Consider the following 24567-nt stretch of genomic DNA (forward strand, 5'->3'; position numbering starts at 1 on the left):
GCAGGGAGCACACAGGTGTGACAATAAGATGTGTTAGTGCACTGGACTAACAGGTTTGTCATGATGTCTGAGTGAAGCTTAATTGTTTGTCACTTAAATATCTTGACCACATTTCTCAAGGAATACTTCCTTGGTTCTTCTTGTGAAATTTGCTCCAAAATCAAATGCTGTTGTATTTCTGCTAATACCTGGAACAGCAAACATTGCTTAGACAACTGCTGGGCATCCTTCTGATTTCTTGTGTATCACTGACTCCAGTCATTGAATGAGGCTAGCATAACTGAAGGCACCAGTGAGGTTCCACATGTGTAGTCAAGAGCAGAATATGGCTTGAATGGCCTTTTATTCCTGGAGGTGATACATGAGAAGACACATGAATTAGATCTGATTTCAGGTTGAGCAAAGCAGGTGGCTGGAAGATAAACTCCCTTTCAACCTGTAAACCAAGTACCTTTCACAAAGAAGCCACTTGGCTCTCTTCATGCAAAAGTCTCTTTTTCTTCTGGTGTATTTGCTAACGTTAACTCTGAGGGGCCACACAATGATGTCAGATATGTGAAAAGCATGATATGGAAATACGGATTGTTTCCTTGGGCCAGTTTTAAAGTTTATACAGTAGGAAAGCATAGCAATGTTGGGTCATGTGCGGTTTCAGCCAAACTTGTACTAGCTGTAGGGAAGAGGCTGTCCTAAAAGGCACTTATAATTTTGAAGGGAAGGCATGCTCATGTTTTTAAAGATAATGTGTGAAAGTGGTAATCTTCACCACTTATACACTGAATTTTCAGTCCTTTCAGCTGCAGGGCTTCTCCATATTGGTAGGGGTGAGGGGAGGAATTCAAGAGGCCATGTTACAGTTTTCTCCAAATATATGTTTTAATGCTCTTTCTATTAGGAGGCTTATGGAAGAAGATGAATGTCTTTCCCCCTTGTCTGTCGGTTCAGTTTCCTGTCTTGTACAAATTGTAGGGTTGTTGTGGGTCCCATTTTGTGTCTGTGGAATACCTGGGGAATGCTGCAGTTGAGATCTGTTGTTGTTACTAATATGTATACTCCTTCTAATCAGAAGGACCTAACGTATGCATCAATATAAGACATTCGTCTTCCAAGGAACTTGGTCTGAGTACTTATCCTTCACTCTGCTACAGTAGAAGAGAGCAAATTGATTGCAACTGTTTGGTGCCAGGAAAAAAAATCTTTCTGCTCAGCATGGAAGCTTTTCCAGAGGTGTTGAAGGAAGCATCAACCTTTATCAATAGTTGGATCTAGATCAGGGGTCTGCAAACTGTCTCTCCAGATGTTCATGGACTACAATTCCCACCAGCCCCTTCCAGCATGGCCAAGTAGCAAGGCTGATTGGAATTGTAGTCCAGTCACATCTGGAGAGCCACAGTTTGCAGACCCCTGATCTTGATAGTGGCACAGCAAACAAAGTATGGGTCATTGGTGTAGTGGACGGTTTTGGTTTTGTGTGTGGATAGATAGATAACATTTCTGGAAATATTGAAGCTATAAGCAGGGAAAAATACATTTCCAACTTTTTTTTTAGGGGGGAAATTGTGAGGAAATTGTAAAGTTGGCAATGCTTATCAAATCTAAACAAACTTACCTTAACAGCATAAATACATCATTTATAATTCAACATAAAATTGAACTTTTTGGCGTACTTATGAAGTTGGCATACTTATGAATCTGCAGTTTTCTACATACAAAAATTGTGAATATGTCCTGTATTTGAGACACAGCTGCAAAATGCTGTGCCATGAATGTTTAACCCGTGTATCTTTATTTTTGCCATTGTGGTTTTTGCCATGAGAGATAGAGAGAACACTTGAAATAGAGAACTACAACTTTTGTGGTAAACAAAAGAATTAATTATTTGAACACAAACTGACTCGAGGCCATCAGTAATTTATGCAAATAGAAGGAAATTCTGTCCTGAATGTGGAGTCCTTGCCCTTCCTCCTCCTGCAGCCCAAAATGGCCTCAACACATTGCTCCTGGGTGGGCAGATGATCCCCAGCAGTTGCAGAAAGGGAGAGGGAAGTCTGAGGTCTGCAACAGAGGTAAAATTCCAAAAATTTCAGTTGGATAAATAAGGTAACAGAAGCCTTGTAATCACACTTCTGTATTTTTCCAGGGATTTTTTTTTTTTTGGGGGGGGGGGGGAGGGATTCTTTACACCTCTGTAGGAAGCGGGCTGTACTACCATAGAAAGCTCATCTGCTGACCTTTAGGCAAGTCAGTATTTCTCTGCTTAACTTTTCTCATGATGTGATTACCAGGGTTAAAGGAAAATAGTGTTGTAAAACACACTGTCTGAAAAATGCTGTCAGAATTATGAATACCTTGTAGGTGCAGTATTTTAGAGGTAGTATTTGGGTTTTTATGTAATCTTTGATTTGCCCAAGTGAGGCAATCATGTTACTTAATTGACTGTTTTGTAGCTCATGACTTGTCATCGGGTTATGAATTTTTTCTGTCTGATTTGCATTAAATAATAGTTAGTTGCAGTCAAAGTGCAGAGCACAGAGAGAATCTAATTTCATAGTAGTTTAGAGGCAAGTTTAGAGGAGCCTTGCTTCGTTTTCCTCCCTTACTCCTCCTGGTTTGTTTCCAGTGAGTGGGGCTTCTGTGCATGCAGAAGCAAATTGTTTTCATAGCTAATCTGGAGTCAGAGAGTGAACTGCTGTATATCTTCCACATAGCAGGCCTCTGTCTGCCTGTGTGTAAATCACACTAGTAGTGAGGTATGAGATAAAAGAGCCGAATAACTATTCCTGTGGCGATTACATCACTACCTTCTGGTGGAATGACACACTCCAGATACTTTACCAAAACATTGTTGGGACTGGGTGAGGATGGTTGTGTTATATTGAGGCCTTCCGGAAATCTTTGAGAGAACAGTTTAGCAGCGTGGAACTCCTCCTGCTTCCTTCCCCTCCCGGTTTTGCTCTGTTAATATATATAATTCAATCCAGAGTTTGAATATTAGATGTTAACTTATGTTTGAATGATATATTATACAAATTGCATATTTGGGAAACTGCAACTTGGTCCTGCTCATAAACCTCACTCTCATTCTTGTGTTGCCTTTTGAGGCCTGGTCTATACATGCAACAGAATCAGGTCACAGGGGTGCTGAAACACAGTTTTGTGGATCATAATGCTTCACACTGTGTTGGGGAGGGACCAACATTTGTTAACACTCATTTGCAGAGAAATAACAATGGGAGATAAAAGGGAGTGGGGTTTTTTTTTTCTTTCCAAATAAGGCCAAACGTAATTCAGGCTGTGATCCTCCCACTGTATTTAGGGGTGTGTGTATGTATATGTATGTTATATAAATTATTTACTAACAAGTTTAAAATCGTTGGTTGGTTTTCAGTAGAGTTACTGTAAATGAAGTGGGGGAGTTGGTGTAATATTCAACATGACATACTTTCAAATAGTTTTCAAAATATTCTTGGTTGGAAAAGTCTACCCACTCTTTCTATCTTCTAGCTTTGTCTAAGCTGGAGCAAGCAGGCACTTGGGGCAAGAGATGAGCAGACAGCATTTGTGGGGGATACTTTTGGAGGAAGAGGAAGCTGTCTCTCTAAGAGCCTACTTCTGCTGTGCCTGCCTGTCTTTCTGAGCCCCAGATACATAAACAGCTCTGGCTGAGCCAATCTCAGATGAAATAAGGTCCAGGCTGTTCATGTCAAGCCTTGTCCAGAGACAGCTTCATCATCTTCTACCAGCTCAGAGACCAAAAAGCCTCATCATCTTCCAACAGCTCTGAGACCAAAAGAATCTTCTTCTAGTTAGTTTTATCCACACAGCAATAAGCCTGATATGACTTTCCACAATACTGGTGTGACAGGAGGTAATTTTCATCTCTGGAATAGTTTTAAGTCTTCCTGGAAAAGCAGTGGGACGGCATCCCACTACACCTTCAGCAGTGCCCCATGCATTCTAAAAAAATTCTCCCACAAGAAGAAAACTGCCATAGCAGGGAAGAACTAAGCTACAACCTTAGAGCCTTATCTGCTGATCCAAAGTGCTGCTCTCTGAAGCAGTGGTTCCTAACCTGGGGTGCATATACATCCAGGGGTATAGGGCAGAGCATTTGAGGGTATATGAAGAAAATATGTAATGGGTTTGTTAATTTGAGGGTACAATTTTAGGGAAATGAGTTGCCAAGGGGAATGTGAGTGAAAAACGTTTGGTAGCCACTCCTCTAAAGTGCTGCAGTTGCCTCCAGCATCTGAGAATTCTAGCACTTCAGTTTGCTGCCTGTATAAACCAGGCCTCAGTAGAAGCTCTTGTCTCTCTTCACAGTGCGCCAAAATTCTTAGGTGCTGGTGCTGTGGATTGCCTTAAAAGTTGCCATCCCAGGTGGAGCCCATTGTAGCCAAACTGCCTTGTAGCAAGTGTAGTGGTAAAAGTTTCTTATTGCATTGCCTTCTCCAGGGCAGGGGTAGGGAACCTGCGGCTCTCCAGATGTTCAGGAACTACAATTCCCATCAGCCCCTACCAGCATGGCCAATTGGCCATGCTGTGGGGGGTGGGGGGGGGGGGGGGTGGGGGGGGGGGGGGGTGGGGGGGGGGGGGGGTGGGGGGGGGGGGGGGTGGGGGGGGGGGGGGGTGGGGGGGGGGGGGGGTGGGGGGGGGGGGGGGTGGGGGGGGGGGGGGGTGGGGGGGGGGGGGGGTGGGGGGGGGGGGGGGTGGGGGGGGGGGGGGGTGGGGGGGGGGGGGGGTGGGGGGGGGGGGGGGTGGGGGGGGGGGGGGGTGGGGGGGGGGGGGGGTGGGGGGGGGGGGGGGTGGGGGGGGGGGGGGGTGGGGGGGGGGGGGGGTGGGGGGGGGGGGGGGTGGGGGGGGGGGGGGGTGGGGGGGGGGGGGGGTGGGGGGGGGGGGGGGTGGGGGGGGGGGGGGGTGGGGGGGGGGGGGGGTGGGGGGGGGGGGGGGTGGGGGGGGGGGGGGGTGGGGGGGGGGGGGGGTGGGGGGGGGGGGGGGTGGGGGGGGGGGGGGGTGGGGGGGGGGGGGGGTGGGGGGGGGGGGGGGTGGGGGGGGGGGGGGGTGGGGGGGGGGGGGGGTGGGGGGGGGGGGGGGTGGGGGGGGGGGGGGGTGGGGGGGGGGGGGGGTGGGGGGGGGGGGGGGTGGGGGGGGGGGGGGGTGGGGGGGGGGGGGGGTGGGGGGGGGGGGGGGTGGGGGGGGGGGGGGGTGGGGGGGGGGGGGGGTGGGGGGGGGGGGGGGTGGGGGGGGGGGGGGGTGGGGGGGGGGGGGGGTGGGGGGGGGGGGGGGTGGGGGGGGGGGGGGGTGGGGGGGGGGGGGGGTGGGGGGGGGGGGGGGTGGGGGGGGGGGGGGGTGGGGGGGGGGGGGGGTGGGGGGGGGGGGGGGTGGGGGGGGGGGGGGGTGGGGGGGGGGGGGGGTGGGGGGGGGGGGGGGTGGGGGGGGGGGGGGGTGGGGGGGGGGGGGGGTGGGGGGGGGGGGGGGTGGGGGGGGGGGGGGGTGGGGGGGGGGGGGGGTGGGGGGGGGGGGGGGTGGGGGGGGGGGGGGGTGGGGGGGGGGGGGGGTGGGGGGGGGGGGGGGTGGGGGGGGGGGGGGGTGGGGGGGGGGGGGGGTGGGGGGGGGGGGGGGTGGGGGGGGGGGGGGGTGGGGGGGGGGGGGGGTGGGGGGGGGGGGGGGTGGGGGGGGGGGGGGGTGGGGGGGGGGGGGGGTGGGGGGGGGGGGGGGTGGGGGGGGGGGGGGGTGGGGGGGGGGGGGGGTGGGGGGGGGGGGGGGTGGGGGGGGGGGGGGGTGGGGGGGGGGGGGGGTGGGGGGGGGGGGGGGTGGGGGGGGGGGGGGGTGGGGGGGGGGGGGGGTGGGGGGGGGGGGGGGTGGGGGGGGGGGGGGGTGGGGGGGGGGGGGGGTGGGGGGGGGGGGGGGTGGGGGGGGGGGGGGGTGGGGGGGGGGGGGGGTGGGGGGGGGGGGGGGTGGGGGGGGGGGGGGGTGGGGGGGGGGGGGGGTGGGGGGGGGGGGGGGTGGGGGGGGGGGGGGGTGGGGGGGGGGGGGGGTGGGGGGGGGGGGGGGTGGGGGGGGGGGGGGGTGGGGGGGGGGGGGGGTGGGGGGGGGGGGGGGTGGGGGGGGGGGGGGGTGGGGGGGGGGGGGGGTGGGGGGGGGGGGGGGTGGGGGGGGGGGGGGGTGGGGGGGGGGGGGGGTGGGGGGGGGGGGGGGTGGGGGGGGGGGGGGGTGGGGGGGGGGGGGGGTGGGGGGGGGGGGGGGTGGGGGGGGGGGGGGGTGGGGGGGGGGGGGGGTGGGGGGGGGGGGGGGTGGGGGGGGGGGGGGGTGGGGGGGGGGGGGGGTGGGGGGGGGGGGGGGTGGGGGGGGGGGGGGGTGGGGGGGGGGGGGGGTGGGGGGGGGGGGGGGTGGGGGGGGGGGGGGGTGGGGGGGGGGGGGGGTGGGGGGGGGGGGGGGTGGGGGGGGGGGGGGGTGGGGGGGGGGGGGGGTGGGGGGGGGGGGGGGTGGGGGGGGGGGGGGGTGGGGGGGGGGGGGGGTGGGGGGGGGGGGGGGTGGGGGGGGGGGGGGGTGGGGGGGGGGGGGGGTGGGGGGGGGGGGGGGTGGGGGGGGGGGGGGGTGGGGGGGGGGGGGGGTGGGGGGGGGGGGGGGTGGGGGGGGGGGGGGGTGGGGGGGGGGGGGGGTGGGGGGGGGGGGGGGTGGGGGGGGGGGGGGGTGGGGGGGGGGGGGGGTGGGGGGGGGGGGGGGTGGGGGGGGGGGGGGGTGGGGGGGGGGGGGGGTGGGGGGGGGGGGGGGTGGGGGGGGGGGGGGGTGGGGGGGGGGGGGGGTGGGGGGGGGGGGGGGTGGGGGGGGGGGGGGGTGGGGGGGGGGGGGGGTGGGGGGGGGGGGGGGTGGGGGGGGGGGGGGGTGGGGGGGGGGGGGGGTGGGGGGGGGGGGGGGTGGGGGGGGGGGGGGGTGGGGGGGGGGGGGGGTGGGGGGGGGGGGGGGTGGGGGGGGGGGGGGGTGGGGGGGGGGGGGGGTGGGGGGGGGGGGGGGTGGGGGGGGGGGGGGGTGGGGGGGGGGGGGGGTGGGGGGGGGGGGGGGTGGGGGGGGGGGGGGGTGGGGGGGGGGGGGGGTGGGGGGGGGGGGGGGTGGGGGGGGGGGGGGGTGGGGGGGGGGGGGGGTGGGGGGGGGGGGGGGTGGGGGGGGGGGGGGGTGGGGGGGGGGGGGGGTGGGGGGGGGGGGGGGTGGGGGGGGGGGGGGGTGGGGGGGGGGGGGGGTGGGGGGGGGGGGGGGTGGGGGGGGGGGGGGGTGGGGGGGGGGGGGGGTGGGGGGGGGGGGGGGTGGGGGGGGGGGGGGGTGGGGGGGGGGGGGGGTGGGGGGGGGGGGGGGTGGGGGGGGGGGGGGGTGGGGGGGGGGGGGGGTGGGGGGGGGGGGGGGTGGGGGGGGGGGGGGGTGGGGGGGGGGGGGGGTGGGGGGGGGGGGGGGTGGGGGGGGGGGGGGGTGGGGGGGGGGGGGGGTGGGGGGGGGGGGGGGTGGGGGGGGGGGGGGGTGGGGGGGGGGGGGGGTGGGGGGGGGGGGGGGTGGGGGGGGGGGGGGGTGGGGGGGGGGGGGGGTGGGGGGGGGGGGGGGTGGGGGGGGGGGGGGGTGGGGGGGGGGGGGGGTGGGGGGGGGGGGGGGTGGGGGGGGGGGGGGGTGGGGGGGGGGGGGGGTGGGGGGGGGGGGGGGTGGGGGGGGGGGGGGGTGGGGGGGGGGGGGGGTGGGGGGGGGGGGGGGTGGGGGGGGGGGGGGGTGGGGGGGGGGGGGGGTGGGGGGGGGGGGGGGTGGGGGGGGGGGGGGGTGGGGGGGGGGGGGGGTGGGGGGGGGGGGGGGTGGGGGGGGGGGGGGGTGGGGGGGGGGGGGGGTGGGGGGGGGGGGGGGTGGGGGGGGGGGGGGGTGGGGGGGGGGGGGGGTGGGGGGGGGGGGGGGTGGGGGGGGGGGGGGGTGGGGGGGGGGGGGGGTGGGGGGGGGGGGGGGTGGGGGGGGGGGGGGGTGGGGGGGGGGGGGGGTGGGGGGGGGGGGGGGTGGGGGGGGGGGGGGGTGGGGGGGGGGGGGGGTGGGGGGGGGGGGGGGTGGGGGGGGGGGGGGGTGGGGGGGGGGGGGGGTGGGGGGGGGGGGGGGTGGGGGGGGGGGGGGGTGGGGGGGGGGGGGGGTGGGGGGGGGGGGGGGTGGGGGGGGGGGGGGGTGGGGGGGGGGGGGGGTGGGGGGGGGGGGGGGTGGGGGGGGGGGGGGGTGGGGGGGGGGGGGGGTGGGGGGGGGGGGGGGTGGGGGGGGGGGGGGGTGGGGGGGGGGGGGGGTGGGGGGGGGGGGGGGTGGGGGGGGGGGGGGGTGGGGGGGGGGGGGGGTGGGGGGGGGGGGGGGTGGGGGGGGGGGGGGGTGGGGGGGGGGGGGGGTGGGGGGGGGGGGGGGTGGGGGGGGGGGGGGGTGGGGGGGGGGGGGGGTGGGGGGGGGGGGGGGTGGGGGGGGGGGGGGGTGGGGGGGGGGGGGGGTGGGGGGGGGGGGGGGTGGGGGGGGGGGGGGGTGGGGGGGGGGGGGGGTGGGGGGGGGGGGGGGTGGGGGGGGGGGGGGGTGGGGGGGGGGGGGGGTGGGGGGGGGGGGGGGTGGGGGGGGGGGGGGGTGGGGGGGGGGGGGGGTGGGGGGGGGGGGGGGTGGGGGGGGGGGGGGGTGGGGGGGGGGGGGGGTGGGGGGGGGGGGGGGTGGGGGGGGGGGGGGGTGGGGGGGGGGGGGGGTGGGGGGGGGGGGGGGTGGGGGGGGGGGGGGGTGGGGGGGGGGGGGGGTGGGGGGGGGGGGGGGTGGGGGGGGGGGGGGGTGGGGGGGGGGGGGGGTGGGGGGGGGGGGGGGTGGGGGGGGGGGGGGGTGGGGGGGGGGGGGGGTGGGGGGGGGGGGGGGTGGGGGGGGGGGGGGGTGGGGGGGGGGGGGGGTGGGGGGGGGGGGGGGTGGGGGGGGGGGGGGGTGGGGGGGGGGGGGGGTGGGGGGGGGGGGGGGTGGGGGGGGGGGGGGGTGGGGGGGGGGGGGGGTGGGGGGGGGGGGGGGTGGGGGGGGGGGGGGGTGGGGGGGGGGGGGGGTGGGGGGGGGGGGGGGTGGGGGGGGGGGGGGGTGGGGGGGGGGGGGGGTGGGGGGGGGGGGGGGTGGGGGGGGGGGGGGGTGGGGGGGGGGGGGGGTGGGGGGGGGGGGGGGTGGGGGGGGGGGGGGGTGGGGGGGGGGGGGGGTGGGGGGGGGGGGGGGTGGGGGGGGGGGGGGGTGGGGGGGGGGGGGGGTGGGGGGGGGGGGGGGTGGGGGGGGGGGGGGGTGGGGGGGGGGGGGGGTGGGGGGGGGGGGGGGTGGGGGGGGGGGGGGGTGGGGGGGGGGGGGGGTGGGGGGGGGGGGGGGTGGGGGGGGGGGGGGGTGGGGGGGGGGGGGGGTGGGGGGGGGGGGGGGTGGGGGGGGGGGGGGGTGGGGGGGGGGGGGGGTGGGGGGGGGGGGGGGTGGGGGGGGGGGGGGGTGGGGGGGGGGGGGGGTGGGGGGGGGGGGGGGTGGGGGGGGGGGGGGGTGGGGGGGGGGGGGGGTGGGGGGGGGGGGGGGTGGGGGGGGGGGGGGGTGGGGGGGGGGGGGGGTGGGGGGGGGGGGGGGTGGGGGGGGGGGGGGGTGGGGGGGGGGGGGGGTGGGGGGGGGGGGGGGTGGGGGGGGGGGGGGGTGGGGGGGGGGGGGGGTGGGGGGGGGGGGGGGTGGGGGGGGGGGGGGGTGGGGGGGGGGGGGGGTGGGGGGGGGGGGGGGTGGGGGGGGGGGGGGGTGGGGGGGGGGGGGGGTGGGGGGGGGGGGGGGTGGGGGGGGGGGGGGGTGGGGGGGGGGGGGGGTGGGGGGGGGGGGGGGTGGGGGGGGGGGGGGGTGGGGGGGGGGGGGGGTGGGGGGGGGGGGGGGTGGGGGGGGGGGGGGGTGGGGGGGGGGGGGGGTGGGGGGGGGGGGGGGTGGGGGGGGGGGGGGGTGGGGGGGGGGGGGGGTGGGGGGGGGGGGGGGTGGGGGGGGGGGGGGGTGGGGGGGGGGGGGGGTGGGGGGGGGGGGGGGTGGGGGGGGGGGGGGGTGGGGGGGGGGGGGGGTGGGGGGGGGGGGGGGTGGGGGGGGGGGGGGGTGGGGGGGGGGGGGGGTGGGGGGGGGGGGGGGTGGGGGGGGGGGGGGGTGGGGGGGGGGGGGGGTGGGGGGGGGGGGGGGTGGGGGGGGGGGGGGGTGGGGGGGGGGGGGGGTGGGGGGGGGGGGGGGTGGGGGGGGGGGGGGGTGGGGGGGGGGGGGGGTGGGGGGGGGGGGGGGTGGGGGGGGGGGGGGGTGGGGGGGGGGGGGGGTGGGGGGGGGGGGGGGTGGGGGGGGGGGGGGGTGGGGGGGGGGGGGGGTGGGGGGGGGGGGGGGTGGGGGGGGGGGGGGGTGGGGGGGGGGGGGGGTGGGGGGGGGGGGGGGTGGGGGGGGGGGGGGGTGGGGGGGGGGGGGGGTGGGGGGGGGGGGGGGTGGGGGGGGGGGGGGGTGGGGGGGGGGGGGGGTGGGGGGGGGGGGGGGTGGGGGGGGGGGGGGGTGGGGGGGGGGGGGGGTGGGGGGGGGGGGGGGTGGGGGGGGGGGGGGGTGGGGGGGGGGGGGGGTGGGGGGGGGGGGGGGTGGGGGGGGGGGGGGGTGGGGGGGGGGGGGGGTGGGGGGGGGGGGGGGTGGGGGGGGGGGGGGGTGGGGGGGGGGGGGGGTGGGGGGGGGGGGGGGTGGGGGGGGGGGGGGGTGGGGGGGGGGGGGGGTGGGGGGGGGGGGGGGTGGGGGGGGGGGGGGGTGGGGGGGGGGGGGGGTGGGGGGGGGGGGGGGTGGGGGGGGGGGGGGGTGGGGGGGGGGGGGGGTGGGGGGGGGGGGGGGTGGGGGGGGGGGGGGGTGGGGGGGGGGGGGGGTGGGGGGGGGGGGGGGTGGGGGGGGGGGGGGGTGGGGGGGGGGGGGGGTGGGGGGGGGGGGGGGTGGGGGGGGGGGGGGGTGGGGGGGGGGGGGGGTGGGGGGGGGGGGGGGTGGGGGGGGGGGGGGGTGGGGGGGGGGGGGGGTGGGGGGGGGGGGGGGTGGGGGGGGGGGGGGGTGGGGGGGGGGGGGGGTGGGGGGGGGGGGGGGTGGGGGGGGGGGGGGGTGGGGGGGGGGGGGGGTGGGGGGGGGGGGGGGTGGGGGGGGGGGGGGGTGGGGGGGGGGGGGGGTGGGGGGGGGGGGGGGTGGGGGGGGGGGGGGGTGGGGGGGGGGGGGGGTGGGGGGGGGGGGGGGTGGGGGGGGGGGGGGGTGGGGGGGGGGGGGGGTGGGGGGGGGGGGGGGTGGGGGGGGGGGGGGGTGGGGGGGGGGGGGGGTGGGGGGGGGGGGGGGTGGGGGGGGGGGGGGGTGGGGGGGGGGGGGGGTGGGGGGGGGGGGGGGTGGGGGGGGGGGGGGGTGGGGGGGGGGGGGGGTGGGGGGGGGGGGGGGTGGGGGGGGGGGGGGGTGGGGGGGGGGGGGGGTGGGGGGGGGGGGGGGTGGGGGGGGGGGGGGGTGGGGGGGGGGGGGGGTGGGGGGGGGGGGGGGTGGGGGGGGGGGGGGGTGGGGGGGGGGGGGGGTGGGGGGGGGGGGGGGTGGGGGGGGGGGGGGGTGGGGGGGGGGGGGGGTGGGGGGGGGGGGGGGTGGGGGGGGGGGGGGGTGGGGGGGGGGGGGGGTGGGGGGGGGGGGGGGTGGGGGGGGGGGGGGGTGGGGGGGGGGGGGGGTGGGGGGGGGGGGGGGTGGGGGGGGGGGGGGGTGGGGGGGGGGGGGGGTGGGGGGGGGGGGGGGTGGGGGGGGGGGGGGGTGGGGGGGGGGGGGGGTGGGGGGGGGGGGGGGTGGGGGGGGGGGGGGGTGGGGGGGGGGGGGGGTGGGGGGGGGGGGGGGTGGGGGGGGGGGGGGGTGGGGGGGGGGGGGGGTGGGGGGGGGGGGGGGTGGGGGGGGGGGGGGGTGGGGGGGGGGGGGGGTGGGGGGGGGGGGGGGTGGGGGGGGGGGGGGGTGGGGGGGGGGGGGGGTGGGGGGGGGGGGGGGTGGGGGGGGGGGGGGGTGGGGGGGGGGGGGGGTGGGGGGGGGGGGGGGTGGGGGGGGGGGGGGGTGGGGGGGGGGGGGGGTGGGGGGGGGGGGGGGTGGGGGGGGGGGGGGGTGGGGGGGGGGGGGGGTGGGGGGGGGGGGGGGTGGGGGGGGGGGGGGGTGGGGGGGGGGGGGGGTGGGGGGGGGGGGGGGTGGGGGGGGGGGGGGGTGGGGGGGGGGGGGGGTGGGGGGGGGGGGGGGTGGGGGGGGGGGGGGGTGGGGGGGGGGGGGGGTGGGGGGGGGGGGGGGTGGGGGGGGGGGGGGGTGGGGGGGGGGGGGGGTGGGGGGGGGGGGGGGTGGGGGGGGGGGGGGGTGGGGGGGGGGGGGGGTGGGGGGGGGGGGGGGTGGGGGGGGGGGGGGGTGGGGGGGGGGGGGGGTGGGGGGGGGGGGGGGTGGGGGGGGGGGGGGGTGGGGGGGGGGGGGGGTGGGGGGGGGGGGGGGTGGGGGGGGGGGGGGGTGGGGGGGGGGGGGGGTGGGGGGGGGGGGGGGTGGGGGGGGGGGGGGGTGGGGGGGGGGGGGGGTGGGGGGGGGGGGGGGTGGGGGGGGGGGGGGGTGGGGGGGGGGGGGGGTGGGGGGGGGGGGGGGTGGGGGGGGGGGGGGGTGGGGGGGGGGGGGGGTGGGGGGGGGGGGGGGTGGGGGGGGGGGGGGGTGGGGGGGGGGGGGGGTGGGGGGGGGGGGGGGTGGGGGGGGGGGGGGGTGGGGGGGGGGGGGGGTGGGGGGGGGGGGGGGTGGGGGGGGGGGGGGGTGGGGGGGGGGGGGGGTGGGGGGGGGGGGGGGTGGGGGGGGGGGGGGGTGGGGGGGGGGGGGGGTGGGGGGGGGGGGGGGTGGGGGGGGGGGGGGGTGGGGGGGGGGGGGGGTGGGGGGGGGGGGGGGTGGGGGGGGGGGGGGGTGGGGGGGGGGGGGGGTGGGGGGGGGGGGGGGTGGGGGGGGGGGGGGGTGGGGGGGGGGGGGGGTGGGGGGGGGGGGGGGTGGGGGGGGGGGGGGGTGGGGGGGGGGGGGGGTGGGGGGGGGGGGGGGTGGGGGGGGGGGGGGGTGGGGGGGGGGGGGGGTGGGGGGGGGGGGGGGTGGGGGGGGGGGGGGGTGGGGGGGGGGGGGGGTGGGGGGGGGGGGGGGTGGGGGGGGGGGGGGGTGGGGGGGGGGGGGGGTGGGGGGGGGGGGGGGTGGGGGGGGGGGGGGGTGGGGGGGGGGGGGGGTGGGGGGGGGGGGGGGTGGGGGGGGGGGGGGGTGGGGGGGGGGGGGGGTGGGGGGGGGGGGGGGTGGGGGGGGGGGGGGGTGGGGGGGGGGGGGGGTGGGGGGGGGGGGGGGTGGGGGGGGGGGGGGGTGGGGGGGGGGGGGGGTGGGGGGGGGGGGGGGTGGGGGGGGGGGGGGGTGGGGGGGGGGGGGGGTGGGGGGGGGGGGGGGTGGGGGGGGGGGGGGGTGGGGGGGGGGGGGGGTGGGGGGGGGGGGGGGTGGGGGGGGGGGGGGGTGGGGGGGGGGGGGGGTGGGGGGGGGGGGGGGTGGGGGGGGGGGGGGGTGGGGGGGGGGGGGGGTGGGGGGGGGGGGGGGTGGGGGGGGGGGGGGGTGGGGGGGGGGGGGGGTGGGGGGGGGGGGGGGTGGGGGGGGGGGGGGGTGGGGGGGGGGGGGGGTGGGGGGGGGGGGGGGTGGGGGGGGGGGGGGGTGGGGGGGGGGGGGGGTGGGGGGGGGGGGGGGTGGGGGGGGGGGGGGGTGGGGGGGGGGGGGGGTGGGGGGGGGGGGGGGTGGGGGGGGGGGGGGGTGGGGGGGGGGGGGGGTGGGGGGGGGGGGGGGTGGGGGGGGGGGGGGGTGGGGGGGGGGGGGGGTGGGGGGGGGGGGGGGTGGGGGGGGGGGGGGGTGGGGGGGGGGGGGGGTGGGGGGGGGGGGGGGTGGGGGGGGGGGGGGGTGGGGGGGGGGGGGGGTGGGGGGGGGGGGGGGTGGGGGGGGGGGGGGGTGGGGGGGGGGGGGGGTGGGGGGGGGGGGGGGTGGGGGGGGGGGGGGGTGGGGGGGGGGGGGGGTGGGGGGGGGGGGGGGTGGGGGGGGGGGGGGGTGGGGGGGGGGGGGGGTGGGGGGGGGGGGGGGTGGGGGGGGGGGGGGGTGGGGGGGGGGGGGGGTGGGGGGGGGGGGGGGTGGGGGGGGGGGGGGGTGGGGGGGGGGGGGGGTGGGGGGGGGGGGGGGTGGGGGGGGGGGGGGGTGGGGGGGGGGGGGGGTGGGGGGGGGGGGGGGTGGGGGGGGGGGGGGGTGGGGGGGGGGGGGGGTGGGGGGGGGGGGGGGTGGGGGGGGGGGGGGGTGGGGGGGGGGGGGGGTGGGGGGGGGGGGGGGTGGGGGGGGGGGGGGGTGGGGGGGGGGGGGGGTGGGGGGGGGGGGGGGTGGGGGGGGGGGGGGGTGGGGGGGGGGGGGGGGGGGGGGGGGGGGGGGTGGGGGGGAGGGGGGGGGGGGGGGGGGGGGGTGGGGGGGTTGGGGGGGGGGGGGGGCGGGGGGTGGGGGGGGGGGGGGGGGGGGGGGGAAATTGGGCATGTTGGCAGGGGCTGATGGGAATTGTAGTCCATAACATCTGGAGTGCCAAAGGTTCGCCACCACGGTGTTAGGCCATCCCTTCTCCATTTCCCACACCCCTCCACAACATCCCCTTTCCCTCAGTGACAGCATATGGTGAGCTGAAGTAGGAAGGAAGAGGTGGCAAGCTTCCATTCTATGAGCAGACTAGACTACTTCTCACAGCCCACAGTGGACTCACCTGCTTAGACAGTTCCTCCCCTCACCCCCTCCACCCCACAATCCCAATCTCTAACCTGACTTACTGGTCCAGCACAGCTGCCTCTAGGCTTTCAGGGGACGCAGGCAGTGGTAGATGCATTCTCTGTGTATGTGTAGAGCATACTTTCTTTAATTTGTCCAACCTTTTTAAGTTTTAGATTTTTTTTCTGCAGATCTGGGGAGTTGCCTAAGTCTTCAGAAAAACCTTTGAGGGGGCAAGTGTTCCCCCTATCTGCAGCTTCAAGCACCCGTAGGCAGGGGGCGCACTTGAGAATTAGACGTATGGTATCTTGCTTGCTCTGTAAGATTTCTGCAATGGAGAGAAATTGTGCTTGTTGTGCTGTTTTTCTTCTTTGTGATATATAAAAATTGCCAGAATTGGTTTTATTAATTTATTTTCCCCAGTCAGTTTAATGCCTTAAAATTGCTCTACTTTTTCCTTTTCAACATTTTTTTACTCGTATTTTTTTCATAGAAACACTTTTTTTTCCTTTTAATGTAGGGGTTAAGTGCCTGCTCCTCTCTCTCATCCACCCAAGAATGACACTTCTGCCAGATGTGACTCAATGAATATGAAGACAAAGAATTACAAACATCCTTGTTTTTTAAAAAGTCTTCCGTTTATGATCCATATGATCCGTTTATGCTATTCCTTGCCATCCACTAATATTCCAAGGCAAGCAAAAATCTGAATTTATAACAATGCTTTTCTCCTTGTCGCCACCCTAGTTGGAAGAAGGCAGAAGATTTTTGTAATGCCTGGTGGAGACCTGGAAGGGCATGAGGCAAACATATCCCTATTGCCTTCGACAATACAATATCCCTACTTTGTCAGTCTCTGTTAAAACCAGGTTTCAAAGAATCATCCTTTATAGAACCTGACAGCAGCTTTGAATGATGTTGAATTTTGAGAAGGGTTATTTCTTGAAGAAGCTTCCATGGTTGTATGACTCTTTCCCGTGTTTGTTTGTGTTTGTTTGTTGCAAAGAATGTCACAGAGCTGGGTACTGTTAAAGTGGCTGCTAATGGCTAGAGAGATAAAAACCGGGACAGGGAGGAGTTTTTTACACTTACATATTTCACTGTGTAATAGTTTATAGCAGGGGTGGGGGACGTTCGGCCCGCAAAACCATTTGGTCTGGCCCTGCTCTGGCTCCCGTTCAGATCTCCCCGCAGGGCAGCGATCTGTCCACACCAGCCCAGTCTGGTTGCAGCTACAAGCCACGGGCAAGCAATCAGTGCTGCCGCCCATACCCCGCCCCACCACAGCCCACACTGACTGCTGCCACTGGGCTGCTCAGACAGTAAAGGCAGGCAGGGGGAGGGGACTGGTGCACGTGGGAACAGCCGCTCACTGTGCTGCTGGGTCCCAAAAAACCTCTGGGCACCCCTGATGACTCAGTGCTGTACTGGCAACACTGCCAGTACCCTGCAGGGACAATTGGGGAGGCAGGAATCAGGAGAGGACCGAGGCGGAGCCAAGTCAAAAAGAGCCAGGGGGAGGGAGAGAAGGGAATCAGAAACTGAGTAGGGGCTGGGGGAGAGAGAGAAAGGGCAGAGGGGGCGGGACTTGAAATGCAATAAATCTAGGAGCAACTTAAATTTATATTAAGTGAATCATAATAATAATATAAATTTTGAGGGACATGCAAGGAATGTCCATTACGGGATAGGCCAAAGAAAAGCAGTTCCAGCCATCACGTTAGGGGTGAGTTAGTTAAATGTTTGACCAAATATAGCAGACTAATTTTTTTATTGATAATTTTGTGATGTTATAAATACCTAAATGGCCCTTGGCAGAAAAAAGTTTCCCCGCCCCTGGTTTATAGGGATGAGTTACGTGTACATTAATTGTAATGGTACATAGTGGCTGCTGAGTTTACTAACATGTAAAATGGTGATTTGGACTATGTCAGTTATAATAAAAGGCTATGTATTGAAGTCCTGTTTTGAGTAGTAAGTCACTGCTCCTTATCCCAGTTGTTTGTCCACTGTGAGTTGATAGTAAGAATGGAAAGAGTGAACACTTCTTTGACACTTTAGCTCATCTTGTTTCTCTGTTGCTCTACTACCCTGGTGGGAGGAGAAGAAGAGCCAGAAACTGCCAATTAAAAGATAGAAAGTTTAAAATCAAACTTCAGTAATGATGTGTTAAAAACTACGTAGAAAAATGGAAACAAAGAAGAACAATTCACTAAGCACATACTAGGAGAAACCAGCCTGAACAACCAAAACAAAGTTCATAAATTTGCAATTATAGTTCAAAACAGATTATGAAGAATCAATATATGATGTGTATTAATTAAAACTATCTGGAAGTGATTTACCTGCATGTGCCACGGATAGGTCTTGGGTAAGAACATAAGAACGAGCCTGCTGGATCAAAAATGTTTCTGATTTAGCCAGATCCGTTGAAGCTTGTATTTGTCATGTCAGTTTCGCTATAGTGAGATCATCCCATATTCTTTTGCTGCAAGATTTAATGTTAGTCTGGGGTTGATCTTTCTTGGGTAAAAGCTATTTCCTTTCAAAATATAAGAAATAAGTTTGCCTGCTCCTTCAAGATGTTCAATTTGGATCCATGTAAAGAGATTGTCCTGTGATGAGATTTAAAACCTGAATGTCTGTATCCAAATATCATACATGCATGCACATGGCCATTCCTTAGGTACTGATGGTTCTGTGTTCAACATTGTTTGCTAGATCTCAGTTTTTATATGTTTTTGCATTGTAGTATAGGCCAGATGCCATCTGGATAGATGTTTAAATGCCAACGCTTCATGGTTTTTGGTGCAAACATATTTCATAGGGCCGCTATAAAGCTTTCATGAAGAGCTTTTTTTTCCTTCCTATTGTGTAACCAGTGTCAAATCCCCATCTACCTAGGAGGTCTCTGTTGTGAGGGTTGGCACAATTGGTTATCCAGAACCAATAAGTAAGCTGATAAAATATTATTTTAATTGACAAAAGGTTGGACCTGTAAAAAATGATACCAATCCATTTTAACTTACCTGTAATTTGATCACAAGTTGGTCAAGGGCAAAGCAGTAACCTAAATTAATTGTGTCTACAAAGTAAAATACATTTTCAAATGAAAAAATTAGGCTGTTTATCTTTACACTGAATCTCAGTATGGGTCAATAAATGACTTTTCCTCCTATATAGCGTGCTAGTTTATATAAAGATTACTGGTTTGATAATATTTTGAAGTCCCGTAGGCAGAAAAAGGATATTTGTGATTTTTTTTTCATTTCCAGCCTTTCCATTTCTGCTCAACTACAGTCAAAGTCTGGACAATATAGCAGAGTTGATAACGTTCATGATAGAGCATCAAAACTGGAACTCATAAGAATACAACCATCATGCCATTTGTGTATCAGGATGGTTATGCATGTGCCTGCTAGTTTTGAATCTGTTCATCATTTATAATGTGGAGGAGAATCTGAAACAGAGATGAGAACCATTTTCATGGCCAGCAGTTCTGTCAGATTAAGACAAATTATATGTTTTCGATCCTGGATATAACATAACTTCCATCGTTTCCTTCCCAACTGTTGGGAATACTGTACCCTTTTCAGGATCAAGATGACCCCAGATTTGAGAATTCAATGCTTGTAAAGCTGTAGGTGATTCCCACCCACCCCAAATCTTTCCATAGTTGTGGTTCCTTATTCTTATAAGATGCATGCCCCACCCCCACAAATAGCAGTATGTGTCCACATAGAAAGTAAATTTGGGTTTTCAGTTAATTTCACCTGTCTGTATCTAAACTTCTCCATGCTAGCATATGTCTGTAAAAACAATAATAGAAGCAACGCTTCAAGTGATCTTCAGCCTTTCCAGATCCAAGACCTGCTGTGCTGCAAGCAAATTACCTCAGTGTCATATGACAGAAAGAGAGTCATCCAGAGTTATAACCTCCCAGTGTCAAGGCTAGGGTTAAGAGTAGCAGGCCAAATGTCATCCCAGCACCAGGAAATGCTATGTAGTGAAGGATCAGAGTTATGGGTGTCCTCACCTTGCCATCCTGCTTCTCTTCTTAGCATACATGCCAAGAGAGGTGAGAGGCATGGCACCCTTGCAGGTCCTTCCAAAAGGTAGCTCCATAGGGTTCTTGACCCTAGCAAAAGAGGCTCCATGCCTCTCTTAACAATCCTGATCCGGGGTAGAGATTGCTGACACAAACCCACATTTTTATGATCATATTGGTTTTTGAAATGTGGTATGTTGGAGCCTACTGATGTAGGGAGCCTGGTCTGAGAGAAGGAGATGCAATGGAACACAAGAACTTAAGTTTGGTAATTCAAAGTATAATCCCTATGAGGGATTCATTGCAAAATTTGATCACCAGAAAGAGATTTGTCATTATATGTGTTGAACTCAAGACATTACTGGTACAAAGGTAACGTTTACTGAAAACCTCTCACTGGTTTTGTTGGTGTGTCTAGAGATGAGCAAATATCTGTCTTTCTGTCCTCAGAATCAGCCTATTTGCTCATAAATCAGTGAATAGTTTTTATTATGAAGTTGATTCTGAGTGCCTGGAGAGTTCAGAACATCCAAGCACCACTGATGGTTTTGTCAGGAATGCCTTGGAGCTCTAAGTGCTTGTCTCCTCTTTTCACCACACTACAGCTTATCTGCCCTTCTGGTTGAGAGTGTGATATGCCGGCTATTGCAGGCAAATGAGAGTGGGAGAACCCCCCCACCCCCGCTGCCACCTTTGCTTTCCCTCTCAGTCGCTTCCTCAAGTTACTTGGGTGTGTGGGGACTTATACTTCCCCAGAAAGCACAAGGTGTCTAACATGTCTTCTGGGAACTTTGAATCACATGGTGCATTCTGGAAAGTATAATTTGTAGAATGTGTTAGAAACTATGAATGTTATGCATTCAAGTTACTGGGAGAGAGAAAGGAAGGAGGAGGGAGGCAGCAAGAATTTTCCCTCTGCTTATCTGCCTCTGGGCACCTCTACATCTTTTCCCATCAGCAGCACAGACAAGTTGGTTTCGTGGGGTTGAGTCAACTGAAAGAATTATGCTCGGACTTGACTTTACCATCCAAGCTGAAGAAGACTTCAGCTCCTGTGAGTCTTTCCTTGTTTTGAAGGGGGAGTGGGTTTCCCAAGCTGTTGTTCATACCAAAAGGAACTTCAGAAGCCTTCCTAGTTCCTTGTTGACTTCTTATTCCAGGCATGATGAACCAATTAGACGGACACCTATATATGAGTAAACCCTTTCCCCAAAATCCCATATAAGCCTTTTACAGTAGTATGAGCAGTCAAACAAGCACAACATCTCAAGGCTTGGGATCTGTTTGATCATTTATAAATCTAGGAAATTGAAGATAAGATCAGATTTTGTGGAATGATAAGAAAACGCTTTGGTTTTGGATACAGGAACTCAAATTTACATCCCTGTGACATTCACTGTGTGACTTTCAGCCGGACTGTGTCTCATTGTTTATATTAACAGACTATTCTATTCTCATTTTGGAGGAAAGGAATGATCCAATGTGTAGAAATAAGAAATACTTCCTGTTGTGTAACGTTTAATGTTGAGATATAGCGTTGGATCTAATAATCTATTTGTCGAAGAGACTTGACAGTCTTGACTCTTCCCTGTTTCCTCTCTGTCCATAGAAGGCATTTCCAACTCAAAAAGAATTTATTTCTAGGGTTGCAGAACCTGTGTACAATGATAGGCTGCAGTGGGGAGTAGGAAGATGGTGAAATGGCTCCTGCCTACCTCTTTTGTAAGCTTAGTTCCACTGATTGAAGAAGCAGAAGAGAATGATTTTGCTCCTCCCCTTCTAGCATCCCAGCCTGCATGGCGTTTATTCCACAGTGGGGTCTCAGCTCAAGGAATAAAATATCTTGGGGATGGAAATTCCTGCTGTGAGGAGGGGAAAGCAGTTCCACAGTCCTTTCACTGGATCCAACACAAAATTCTGATGGAGGGCCATCAGTTATCCACTAAAGCTTTGAGTTTTAGATTATATTTCAGATTGAGATGCCAATATACTTCTTGATCAAATCTGGTAGAAAATAATTATAGTTTTTCAGGTGAAATTGATGTTCTTGAGATACAAATACAAGTATCAGTTGTTGACATCATACTTTGTTCCACCAAAAGATAAAAGTGCAGTCAGCTGTGGTGTGAAGGTAGAGAAAATAGTATGATTCCACATTAGAAAATAGTCCCAAATGAATATGAGAATAAGTGCTGCCTTTACCAAAACCATTACTCTGTACATTATTAAACATGATACTTTGATACAAGAGCATTCATTGTGCATCAAACAACTATCAGCAACACTTGCCTTTTGCAAACTGTGTCCTGCTTTTCCTTGGCAAAATGGCTGATGGGGTAGCATCAGGCATGTTTACTTCTGTTTAAGGTCTGGGATCGCCTTTTGATGAGATGCAAATAAGACTAGAATCAGCACTTCCAGTTCTTTCCTGCCTCTGGAGAGAGCAGTTACTCAGTTTTCTGTGCTCCTTATACTGCTAGTCTTCTCCATACTCTTTCTGTCTGATCTTATTCTCAATTCTTATTTCTCCTTATTCTTTGGTCTACTGTCCTCCCTATAATTTGTTACTTGCCTGTGCCTCCCTGACTTTGGCAAATGGGAGGGAATGGTCACACCCATTTGCGCTGTGCACGTGAGGTGACTCTGGGTGCTTTTTGCTCTAAAATCAGCCCCTTTTCTTCCCTTTTTGTAGCAAGATGCAGACCAACGAGAGAACGAATTACAGTCCCATCTTGTAGCCAGTGTTGACTGAGGGGGGACCCTTGGTGGGCGTGTTCCCTGATAGGACTACCTCAACAGTTACTTCCATTGGTCGCTCTTGGCAGGTGTCATTTTGTGGAGTCAAAAACGGTGCAGAATATGATATTTCAGATGCGAGGTTGATTTCCTTTCAGAGGTTGAGGGAATTCAGGTCCCTGGGCGAGCCTTGCACTTTTTCAAGTCTGAGGATTATCAGTATTTGCTTGCCAGATCAGTTTCTGCCATAGACCTTAAGGACTTAAAGGATCTTAAACAGAGGGGGTGTGAAGCAGAACTAGGTAGGCTCTAGGATCCAAGTAGAGCATTCTGCAACAAAGGAGATCCAGTATGCGGTGAATGAATATACAACTCTACTTTTACCTTTCTATGGAACAGAATATAGTTTGCTTTATTAAAAAAAGAAGAGGAGATGGTGGCTGAAACTTTTAGAGCTAGTGTGGGAAAGTCATGTGTATCCTGAGTTGGAGACCAACATCAGGGTGCATTTTTGCATGCCCGCACTAGTTGTCTGCTCACAGAAAAACCCCAAATTGAGTACATCTTTGGGGTTACATTATGATTGTTTAGTTTTAAAATCAGTTGTACATGTGCTGATTTCTCCCAGTCCTTTAAAAGTGGCCAGTTGCATAAATGTAATGTATGGCAGCACAAAGGGGCTTCTTGCCTCCCTCCTGCCCCAGTTGCACATCAGCTTAACTGGAAGTCATTGGCATTGCACAAGTCTGAATACTGGATTGTTACTGCCACAAGTTTAAAAGTCTGATCTCTTTAGATTGTGGTGGTGGTGGTGGTGGTGATTGAAGGAGCTGTGCAATAGGTTGACTACTTTTTTCTGTTGCCCTGAATCTGGTGCAATTTTATCTGTATATTTGTGTTTTGTGCAGAGTGCAGCTGCAGCTCCAAGTCCCGTACTTGGTAACATTCCTCCAAATGATGGAATTCCAGGGGGACCCATTCCTCCAGGTTTCTTTCAGGTAAGAGTTGAATCTCTTAACTTTGTTGTTGGTTGCATGGGTATGCATGTGAATGAATTCTCAAACAACTCACCAAGGCATCACAGCCTTGAAGACACTTTTTAAGTAAAACAGCCAGAAGTATCCAATTAGTTGTAAACATTTATTGTATTCTGCCGGGTATTTGTTTGATCCCATGTCTGGAATGCAAAATTTACTATTGCTGCTTCTATTATTATTCCTACTAATGTTGTTGTTATTACTGTTATAATAAAGATTTTTTCCTAATGTGCTCTAGAAAAAAGATAATTATTAGCCATGACATGTTTGTGTATAATTCAAAATGCTCAGGATTTGGGTACTTCTTTTTCCCTTTTGGTTAACCACTTAATTTTTTCCAACTGCCATCACTGAAATGTTTTATAACAAAAGCAGTTTCAGCTTAGCCACAGGCAGACACACATCTTATCCGAGCCAAAACTGCAGCACGTTAACAATGAGAGAGCACATACCCATGAGTGTAGTTTTTTTTCTTTTTGCTGATGTTCTCCTGTACCCCAGAAGCTTTGGAGGAATAGAACGATAAGCACAATTTAACATGAAGAAAACTCCAGTTGTTCCCCCCAGGTGCTGGGAAGTGTTTGGTCTAGCTCAGTGGTTGTCAACCTTCCTAATGCCGCGACCCTTTAATGCAGTTCCTCATGTTGTGGTGACCCCCAACCCTAACATTAATCCATTTTTCAGATGGAGAACACTGATGCAGAGAGTCTAGGCGACCCCTGTGAAAGGGTCGTTCGACCCCCAAAGGGGTCCCGACTCGCAGGTTGAGAACCACTGCTTGAATGGCTGTCTTGGCTTCTGTCAGGCCCCTTCCACACACGCAAAATAATGCGTTTTCAAACCGCTTTCACAACTGTTTGCAAGTGGATTTTGCTATTCCACACAGCTTCAAAGAGCACTGAAACCAGTTTGAAAGTGCATTATTCTGCATGTGCGGAATGAGCCTCAGTGTGTGTTTTTTTTGGGGGGGGGGTGAAACCCCCAACCCTGCTCCTGTTCCCCCAGCTTTGAGCTTTGTTGCTGTTGCAGATTGTATATAAGGATAATCCATGTTTGTCGAGCTATTTGTTCACCTCTGTGGAACCTTCCCCTTTCTTTTGCCTCTTTCTCTGCTGTTTGCACCATTAGTATTGAACTTGCTTCTCTCCTCCTCCTCCTCCTCTCCCTTCTCAAGGCCAAAGGAAGAATTAACAGAGGATTGGATGGTTGTAAATAAAGTTGAGATTCCATATGGTGAAAAAAAGAGAAAAGTAATCGGAAAAGATTGGGAGATTAAAATGAATTTCAGTGAGGATTTTGACTGGTTCATAATTCTCTAAAATATCTCTTCAGTATGCTAAGACTGAGCAAGTGTTGGAGCTTGGAGATTTCACATGTGCTCAGAAGAATGCTATTAATGCCCATGGTCTAAAGAACTTGCAGCTATTTGGAGATGTGTGGTGCTTCTATATAATCATATACCAGAAGTTCTACACCAGTGGTTCTCAACCTTCCTAATACCGCGACCCTTTAATACAGTTCCTCATGTTGTGGTGACCCCCAACCCTAACATTTATCCATTTTACAGATGGAGAACACTGATGCAGAGAGTCTTAGGCGACCCCTGTGAAAGGGTCGTTCGATCCCCAAAGGGGTCCCAACCCACAGGTTGAGAATCACTGTTCTACACTGTTTGTAATTCAAAGCAACTTGCAGGAGAGGGGAATGAATTTGGAAATCATATCATTTGAGAAATAGCTTGGTTAGCCTCTTGTCCTTTTCTTTTTCATAATCTGCTACACATTGGAGTGTTTCTTCAGACTTGTCTGTGTGATTGTGAGAAACAGGCCCATCTTTGAAACTTGAGCAACTGAGCAGCACAGCAAGTGGTTATTGGCTATAAATGGTAGTTGATTGGGACAAGGGACTATTAAACCACATGTTGGTTGTCATGGGGGGTGCTAGGGAGTCATGGCAAGGGCTTTTACAAAA

The 24567-nt window shown here is 62.9% G+C and overlaps 1 protein-coding gene across 2 annotated transcripts in view; it reads left to right on the top strand.

The window, feature by feature from the left end:
* The window catches only part of SSBP3 (single stranded DNA binding protein 3), a 226274-nt gene that overhangs the window by 143948 nt on the left and 57759 nt on the right, over positions 1-24567 (top strand). For both annotated transcript variants that reach the window (XM_048496556.1, XM_048496557.1), the window contains exon 5: positions 22468-22557. In XM_048496556.1, the coding sequence (XP_048352513.1) occupies positions 22468-22557 (90 nt within the window). The remainder of the gene's footprint in view (positions 1-22467; positions 22558-24567) is intronic.

Source organism: Sphaerodactylus townsendi, linkage group LG05, assembly GCF_021028975.2.
Source record: "Sphaerodactylus townsendi isolate TG3544 linkage group LG05, MPM_Stown_v2.3, whole genome shotgun sequence".
NCBI classification, from domain to species: domain Eukaryota; kingdom Metazoa; phylum Chordata; class Lepidosauria; order Squamata; family Sphaerodactylidae; genus Sphaerodactylus; species Sphaerodactylus townsendi.